Here is a 9633-nt window from a genome sequence, read left to right as displayed (position 1 = left end):
CTCTTGTCCTTGTCTGAAGACCTGAAAAAAACCCAGCTCTGTCCTAGAATCCTTAACTTGCTGTGTCATGTGAAATTCAATTATTCAGACAGAACAGAGAGCTAAAATTTGAGTTTTAGTGAAGACTAAAACATTGTAAATTCTGGAGAATGAGGCTTTTCCCAGTTGTTGGAATTGAGCTGTTAGCAGAGGGACTCAGCATCTCTTCCTGCTCTTTTGTACAAGGTTATGTTTAGGGCTTATTTTGAAAGGAAACTGTACTCTTTGTCAGCCTAAGGATTAAAATGGAGAAAGGAGTGTAAATGCAACAGTTGGAAGTCAGGTGTTCCTCCAGAGTTTGTCTCCCTGAGATGTTAAAATTGTCACAAATAATGTCATAGGGAGTGTTATTGTGGAATAAAGTTAACAAGTCACTTTGGAGTTACAGTGGCTTTGTTTTCCAGCTTTCTGAAGATGGATTATCCAGGAACTATACAAATCTGGCAGAACTCTTTCACTAGAGTGTTCTGAACTTCAGAATCTAACAAAATAAAGAAGGGCAACTAAACAGAACTGTTGTGGCATCTCACAGCTCCATGGGCAAAAGTAAAGAGCTCCTGACTTTTTTTTTTTAATTTTATGGCATATTCTCATTTAATGGAACTGCTAAGTGGAACAGTCTGCCAGAGTAAGTGCCAGGCTTGCTGCAGGTTCAATAACCAATTTTAAAGTAACTACCTAAAAAACTTACTTACCAGAAAACTCTCTGTATGTAGTATAATTAATATCCCTCCTGAAAATAATGAACATCCCTCTTTAAAAGGAGGAACAGACAATTTATAAAAACTTTCTATAGCAACACCACCAACCTTATAATCATCACTATGTAATTGCATTTTTTTTTCAGTAGCTGTGAAATGTTTTTAAGTCTATGAATGAGTAAAATCCCTCATAGCACTTGGTATGTGATTACCTTTAAAAGGTGAGTTTGACTGGAAATGCTGCTTTGGTATTGTGCTGCAAACATTCCCACTTCTTTCATTCTCACTTTATTTTAAGCCATCTGTTTTAAGTTAGTAAAATTTTCATAAGTCATAGAAGTCATGATGGAAATTATTTTTTTGTCTAAAATGACTATGGCTTGTTTTGCCTGCCATGATGTAACAGGACAGATGTGTTGCATGGTGAGCTATGGTTTAACTTCTGTTTCTATTAACAGCATCTTTCCAGCATACATTACTTTTAATGTAGTATTCCTTCTTGTATAGACTATTTTGATGTTTAGTATTACATAGATGGATAAAATTAGAAAAAAATCATAGTTCAAGTGCTATACATACACTGTAGAAAGCAGATTGATCAAAATGGCATTCTCAATTTATAAGAAATTTCTGAAATGCCACTTCAGGGTGTTATTTCTGAGTTTTCTGTAGAGTAAAAAAGGCTTCACTAGGATAGACCAGTTTTAAGGCCTTTTTTAGATATGCTTGACTAGTCCTATCTAATGCTTAGCTGCCTCACATCTAGAATATCTGAGGTTTTGTTTGTTTTTTCCTCTTTTGGCTGATTACTGCTGACAGTGTTGCATGTGTTTTCTGAAGTTGGGTTTTGGATTTTTTCAGTGAGAAGATCCTTTATTTAGTAGCATCACTTAGATAAGTGTTCCTTTCTTGCAGAATAGTAATCCTACTCTTTTGGAAAAGTGTAGCAGCTCAGGAAGTGCATCCCACTCCCCTGCACAACCGCTGATCTCCTTCAATAACAGGAAGAAACAAATGCTTAGTATAACACAGCAGCTTAGTTTATTTGGAAACATGTTTAACTTGGAAGAGATTCAGTAGGCCTAGGGGAAGGTACAAGAGAACCACTCGCTGGTAGAATTGGTGATCTGTACAAATAGCACTTCAGCACTTCTGTCTCAGTAGACAATAATCCTTTCCTGAACAGTCAAATCCACCTCATATTTTCTTCTTTTTCCAATGCCTTGCCTTCTTTCTGAAGTGATAAACAGCCAGGATTTCCAGAAGAGATTTTGGATGCTGCAGTCCATCAATGTCCCTCTTTGCAGAGAGTAAGTGATATCTGAAAATCAACTCTGAAATGACGCCAGTTACTCCAGATAGTCACCTGTAAGATACTTGTCTGATATTCTCCTTTTATATATGGGGGGGTTCTATAATGTGTCATGTTCACAGGATCATGCAAGTTATAAAGCCTCTGATTGCTCTTGGGATATTCAGTGATTTAGTCTGCTTTTTTTAAAAATGAGGACCGAGATTTTTACACTTAATTCCTTCCCAAGTTTAATTTGTTTAATTGCAACCATTTTCTTGGACATAAGCCATTAGGGCTCTGCTGTGTTCTGGATGGACAGCACTGTAAACCAGTGGTGAACACAGCTGAGAATCTGACCTCAGTCTAAAAGACCCAGGCCTTTATTGCTGAGCAGCATCACTGACCCACTTCTAAAGGAACCACTGGTGCACTGCAGGCAAGTTGTTCAAACCCACCCAAATAACAACAGAAACGAAGCATTTGTTAATTAAAAACTAAAACACACAGAAAACCTTTCAGCTGAGCCAAGGTAGAACTTCTGAAAATGAAGCTCACTCTCATGAACACCGGTGCAGTTCAAGTCCCTTTGGGGCACTGGCTGCCAGTGCTGAACTGTAGAAATCTTGCACATTCATACCTGCTGTGTTTCTTCTTTGCTTTAGTTAAAGGACAGGGCTCTGTAGCCTCCTCATGTGTTGCATCCCAGGAATGTCTGTTTCCTGTTAATGAAATATTTTCATGGAAACCTACATTGTAGCCATCTCACTTTTCTTCCCAAGAGACTGAATTCTGTGCATCATGTAGGGATCAGCCCTTTCACCAGCACAGCCTGGTTAAAACACTGATGTGCAGAATTCACCTTGTGCCTTAAAAACCATGTGCAAAGTCCTTCTGGACCCTTGACTTACCAGCTGATCCTCCTAAGGCTTGAAGTTTGGTGCTTTGCTTTTTCCCTGACTTCCATTTGCCTTTATTAATGGCACTGGACATCTGCCTCTTGCCTTAAGTTACTGATAACTCCTGATGTCTTAACTGGGCACCAGCAAATTCCAGAGGCTGTTGAATTTTACAGAAGCCAGGGGGTGATTCTTTCCCCCCAGTGTATGTTGTCCCCTACAAGCAGTTTTCCCTGTCCCTGTTAATGCACACGGGTGCTGTAGATGTTAACAGTGTGATGCCACGTGTATCAACAAGGATGCAATAACTGTATCTGACTATTCAGCCTTTGGACATGTTTTGTTCTCTTTTCTCCATCTTTGGTCAAAGTAATTAAAGTGCTTCATGTCTTAGTGGAAACCTTTTGTGTTTTTTTTCCTCTCTGATCCTTAAACCTTAAGGAACTTTGTGATATAGGTTCCTTGTCTCGAGTGAGTCTGCAATACTGAAACAAATTATTCTGGAAATACAAATGTTTTTCATCGAATCAGTCTGTGCTAGGGATTAGGTTTACTTTGTACAAGGATAGTCTGAGTTACTTTAGATGGTGTCTATTGCCTTGAATCTTAATAAGGTATTTTTTTCTCTCTAAAAAAAATAACTGTTTATCCTTTTTGGGGTAACTGCTGTTAATTTTTTCTCCTCTCCTATACTGTGGTTCCTTTGTATATAAGCACACACTTCACTTAGCTGGCTTCACAAAATGGAAGTTCCTCTTGTGAAACTTTATTCTAGGAACTTTTTGCTATCTGTTTGTTATTTCTAAGCCTGAGATTTTCACACTAGATCCATATAAGTTTATTTTACTATTTACACCTATCACAGTACATTTATATGGAATACCATCACACAGACAAACCAGCTACTGACAGCTAATATAAAGATATTAGATTCCACAAGCTTTAATCTGCATAGAGACCAGAAACACATTTAATGGTGAAACACAGATAAGTCTTTCTGTATTTCCCTTAATTTTAAACCCATTTTGTATAGAATGTGATTTTCCTGCCACAAATATCTACTTATGCATTTGCGTATTTGTTTTGTGGTAATTTGTCTTGGGTGGTTTGTGTCTTCCTGTGCTTGATAGTTTATATTTCTTATGGTCACAAAATATACAATTAATACTTGTTTTAAAGCATTGTTTAAATATTAGTTACATTTTGTTTGTCTTCCACTCTTCTCCCAGCAACCTCCCAGTGATGTGTAATCTCCTACTGCATGTAGCTTCTAAAAGTGGCAAAACTGTCTGGGTGAACATTTCTCTGACTCCCTGTGAGGCAGAGACCTAAAACAGAAGTGACACAACTTTGGGCTGCATCATCTATTTGCAGATTACTGTAGCTGTGCTTGCTAAAGCTTTGCCAGAGATTTATTTCCCCTGGTGCAAGCAATATTAATTTGACTTGAGTAATTCAGAAATCATATGGGATATAAAAATCTGTAGCTACTTGCAGCATCCTTGTCACTGATCTCATTCTTTAGGAAGAATTTGAAGTGAAGCTCCACAGCAAAGTAGTTGAACATCACACAAGTTTGGCAAGTATTTTGTATGCAACATCAGTTATCTTAAAGTTGCTTCATCTATCAGTTGTGCTATATACAGCATTGTTACTTGTGGCTTTTGTTGTGAAAAGTAACCAGAATAGGATAGTTCAGCAAAGTTTGAGTGCAGTTAGTCACAGGGGAAAAAGTACAACAAATTCTTATATTCTTAGCCTATTAAAATTGCTGGTTTACACCTTAGTGGATAAAATATACCCTCTTTTCATTCACTTGTATCACTGGGGTGTTTCTGACTCTACTACTGATCTCTTCTGGTCCCTGGACAGCCACTATATAGATTTCTTGTTTTAGGCATGCGTGAGTGATCCATGCAACAGTGAAGAACCTGCCATTGTACAATCCATTACTGTTGTACCAGTGCTCTTGACTCCATTAGCAGGATGCTGTTGTTTCCCCTCACCAGACAGTTCCATTCAGTGAAAACATTGAAGAGACAGACAGGGTAGAAAGCCCAGAGCTACATGATGTTGCATTGTGTGGCCCCACAACAATCTTTAATAATTGCCAACCCTGCTTTGGCAATGGTGGGCTTGCTTGGAGGAGGTTCTGCCTTCTTTTCTGCTGGGCTGCCTGCAAGGTTCAAAACAGGACACCATCAGAACCAAGAGCTGGTCAAACCATTTCTTCCTGCTCCTGGCTTAAGGGATGCAAACCTTTCCTGCTCTCTCTCTCCACCTTTCCTGAATTTTTCAACTCTTTGTTTGAACAATACGCTTTGGTGGTAACCAAGCTGAAACTGTTCAGGAAGTCTTATCTCTTCAGGGAAGGGTGTTAAGAGGGGCTAAAGAATCCAAACCTCTGAATGGGAGGGTAAACTTGCATCTTCTTCAAGCCAGGTGTCCCTTTTCACAGCCATAAGGTCAGATAACAGGTCCTTTCACAAAGTCCTCTTACTGTGTTTAGCTCCCAACAACTAAGGAGCTGAAGAACAAAAATATTCCTAGAATTTATTCTCTCATCAACTTGGATGTTGTAATTAGGAGAACAAGATAAAGGTAGGTTTTAATTTTTTGGGGTGAAAAGAAACTCATTATCTCTAAAACTGCATTTAAAAGCAATGACAATAAAGTATAACAAGGGAGATTAGTCATGCTCCCTATGACTGAGGGGGTGTAAATAATTAGCGATGCATCTTAAAATGTCTCTTTCCAACCTTGAACTTCACAGTCATTCCAGTCCCTCTGGAAACTCTGGAGCAAGATCTTTGTCTGTGCAGAGTGGCACCAAAGTCACTTTCTAGGAAGGGCACCACTCTCACTTTACAACCTCCCTGCTAAGAGCTCAGCTTGAGACAGGCCAAAATCAACCTGAGAACTTTTAGGCTCATGCTGTGACTGTTCTGTTTGAAAGCTGCAGTTAAAAGCTTCCAAGTAATCCACTGTAGTTTCTCAGAAACTACTGTGTTTGACATTCTGTCTACAAGTGATTTGGGTTGAGGTGATTGAAAAGCCTGTTTCTGCTGGTAATATGTAAGAAATTTGGGTCAGCTGTGGAGACTTGCAGTCTTTTCCCTAGTTTCCATTTTGCCTGCAGTAAACCAGGCAAACTTTGCTTCAGATATTCTAGCATAGGTCTGAAGACGTTTTTATCAGTTATTTTTGCAGAACCAGACAGGAAAAATGATTAACAAAAATTAAGTTGCTTACAAAAGCAGGTTATGGCAATGTGTACACAAATATACTTTGCATACTTAAAACATACAAAGCAATTTGCAAGTGGCCATGGGTGACTGGCTTTTGCCAGAGGCTGGCCCAGCACTGCCTTTGAAAATGCTTTTATCTATTTGTCATTGGAGTTTTTTGTTTTGTTCTTGTTTTTTTCTTAATGTTTAGGAACTCACTGGTAGGAGACTGTGTTGCTTTGTCTATGGGTTTTAACTTGGTGCGAAGAAACTCAGCCATCTCTCTGTCTTCTTCTTTCTCCCTGGTGGAAAGAAGGAAAATGAATGTTGCAGAAATGAGAGTTTTCTCTGTAAATGGGACAGTAAAAGCTAGAGCAGCTAGGATCAGGTCACTAGTAAACAATTAACTTCTTTATTCTTTTTAGAAACACTTAATTTTTCCGCATATTAAAAAGCGAAATATTTACCTAAATGAAAACAGTAACAAACTTCTTGTAGAATTGAGAGGGAATTTTCCCCAAGGTTCTTTACTTGTCTCTGATAGCACTGAATTCATTGTATTCCCCAGTCAGCAGATTGAAGCTGTAGTGGATCACCTATTTCTAAGTTGGCCTCCCAAGCGCTTCACGTGCTTCCTGCCCAAGTGAAGCAGAGGATACTTCTTGCTGTGCTTGTGCTGTTTGTTAAAAGGCCTGCTTAGACTAAACACTGGATTTCATGGTCTTCTGCTCTTTGTGGTTATCAAACCCAAATATGTTTCTCTTTGCCTGAAGCTGGCCTGAAGCATTAGGCCCAAAATAAAAGGACTGTGTTGTTAGCCCTGATTGTAGGTACTGACAACTTCTGTGTTAGTTCCCTGGCTGTTACTGAAACATTAATGGGGTGCTGATTGAAAACCTTGCTTTAGAAGAAAAGCAGATTTTATTATCAGAGTTACAGAAAAGCCTCAGGTCCTGGTGCAGGTGTCAGTGGACACTGATGGATCACACCTGCCCAGTGCCCAGCAGGACATTTGCAGGAGCCCAGCCTTAGGTTTTGTGTCCAGGCTGCTGCTGAGCTGCTGTGCTGTGCACGTGGAACTCGCAGTGAGAGCTCCTGGTTGCATTTCTAGCTCAGGCTGCTTGTCAGCTGCTGCCTTTGGCCAGCTCTCTTTGATCAGCTGCAGGACTCTGGAAGGCTTCCTTTTATCCTCTCCTTGCTTAGAATTTAAATGTGTTGTGTGTCATTTTGGATAAATGGATTGAGTCTCTACTGTTGAAAGAGAGGGGGAGGTAATAGTAAAACTGACTTTGTAGAGTGTTTGGGTCTTAAACAAAACATTGGGTTTGGGTGTTGGGATTTCCAGCAAAAGCTGGAAATGAACTTTTAAGGAAGGCTACAAGTTTCTCAGCACGTTTGGGCTAAGCTACTGAGATGTGACCCTTCTGTTGCTTATGGTTTAGTGTTTTAGGTTAGGTACAGCTGTGCTAGTGAGTGACTTTCCCCCCCCTCCCTTCCTTCCAGTAGGGTGGGAATAGTAATAATCAAACCTGACCATATGAATAATAATAAAAAAAAAGGTGGACTTTAGATGGAGGATTCTCTGGTAGCAGCAAAATCCTTTCCTTTTAAATGATAAATGCCCAGACACTTTCTGGTAGGAAAATAAGAGACCAAGCCCCACTGTAGTTGTAAGTAGAGTAATCTAATTCTAATGATTTTCCTATGGAACCAGGAGGAGGCTTTTCACTTGGTGAGTTGTTTTGAAGGACCAATTAATTCTCTCTCATTAATGTTCATATAAATTTTGTCACTCCATGCAGTGTAGTATTAGGCTTGTGGAATCTCACTCCTGGTTCTTACCGTAATCTTTCCACCTCTGCATCATCTACGAGGAAATCTCTTTTTTGTACCAGCCGATGAATCTTCTGAATCAGTTCATCCTCTCTTTGTTTCTCCATCTTTGTTTTTTCTTTTTCTGGTCAAAAACAGAGAAAAGAGACTATTACTTTGGACACTGCAGCTGCCCAAGAATGAATTGCTGATTGAAGCCAATGGTTCTTCAGACATGAGTGGCCAAACCCCAGCAAGCCTGGTCGCTGCCTCTTTGCTCTCTTCCACTTGCTGCTGTTGAGCCTGATCAGCTTAATGGTCTGAAGACCCCACGGGGCTTGCCAAACCTACTTTTAACATTAAATTACCCTGCAAGGCATTGCTTTCAATTTTTTTAAAAGCTTTGGCAAGAAAACAGTCCAGGATGCTTTGTTAAAATCCATGGTACAAACTCTCTCTGACCTCAGGGGAAATGAGATCACACCAAAAGGAACTATTTCTCTGCATTTCAAGACAGGTTTTGGCTGTTGACTATAACATGTTTTTTCTACTCTGGTAAGGCAGGAGAGCTGCAAATTCACACAAATAGCACCAACTGTAAACTGTGGAAAAATAAATGGAAGTTTATTTTCCCTGTGCTTCAAAAATCTGAGTAAGTAATATGTATCCTTGTTAATTGGCCAGTCTGTAATGGCTAGGTTGTCTATAAACAACAATATTTGTGACATGAAAGATGTGCCTGTCACAAACTAAGAGTTGTGAATGTTAGGGATTACAGAGCTGTTCTTTTAAGATTATGAGGCCACGTGCATTTAAGGCAGAAATCTTCAAACTGAGTAAGTGGAGGAGAGATGAGAAAGCCAGAGGCAAATCCGAGCTCACAGATTTGCTGAAGCTGAAGATTTTGATTAGCTGTGAAGACACTTTGCATTAAATAAAGAATTTTGGTTTTAAGCAGTAGAACTGTGTTTAGAAAATTTTACAATTCAGTACAATAAGAGCTGTGGGGAGAAGGGCAAGCTGCCCGCAGTCTGATGCATCTGAGCTATGTTATGTCTGCTGATTTAAGCTATAAGATACTTTAAAAACAGCTAAATGGATCAGACACTTGAAAACAATTGTTTAATACAGCTTAGTTTTGGACCATGGGCTTCAGGATGCTTACTGCTAGGAATTTCTGCAATAAATTCATTCCTTAATAAGCAAGATAAAAGCACCCTGAATATGTTTTTAAGACAATGGAATTCATTAGTCTCAGTTTCAGAGTTGTACATTTGTAATATAACCTGAGATTTCATTGCCTGGAATATCTTTTCTGTGGTTTATCTTTTAGAAGTGATAAAGGAAGGTGGTTATTGACTGCTATGAAGATTTAAAGGCCTCTAAATTGTTACCTAGGGAGAATTCCTGTAATTAATGCTGAATTTGTATCTGAAAAAAAAGAATGCTCAGAAATCACTGCTTTTTCTTGCTTTGCCTCTTATGTCTATGGAGTAAGGGCTCTCTTCACTTCTGAGTAAAAGCTACTTTCTACTTCCTTTAAATCTATCCTTTTCCTAGTTGAGATGTGCTCTCTCATTATACCCTTTGTGCCAAATATATGCAATCTGAACTGTGGGAAAGTACTGCATATTCTGTGTACTAAAAGACTGATTCCATGTCTA

The 9633-nt window shown here is 39.1% G+C and overlaps 1 protein-coding gene across 1 annotated transcript in view; it reads right to left on the bottom strand.

The window, feature by feature from the left end:
• Positions 1–1758: 1758 nt before the first annotated feature.
• BMERB1 (bMERB domain containing 1) overlaps positions 1759–9633 on the bottom strand; it is a 50190-nt gene continuing 42315 nt past the window's right edge. The window contains exons 4-6 of the mRNA XM_027743992.2: positions 8000–8114; positions 6377–6459; positions 1759–5106 (exon numbers count right to left, since the gene is read on the bottom strand). Of these exons, the coding sequence (XP_027599793.1) occupies positions 4994–5106; positions 6377–6459; positions 8000–8114 (311 nt within the window). The 3' untranslated portion in view covers positions 1759–4993. The remainder of the gene's footprint in view (positions 5107–6376; positions 6460–7999; positions 8115–9633) is intronic.

Source organism: Pipra filicauda, unplaced genomic scaffold (assembly GCF_003945595.2).
Source record: "Pipra filicauda isolate LSUMZ 115617 unplaced genomic scaffold, ASM394559v2 scaffold127_size2900866_pilon, whole genome shotgun sequence".
Classification (NCBI taxonomy): domain Eukaryota; kingdom Metazoa; phylum Chordata; class Aves; order Passeriformes; family Pipridae; genus Pipra; species Pipra filicauda.
This window is presented reverse-complemented; position numbering and strand designations above follow the sequence as displayed.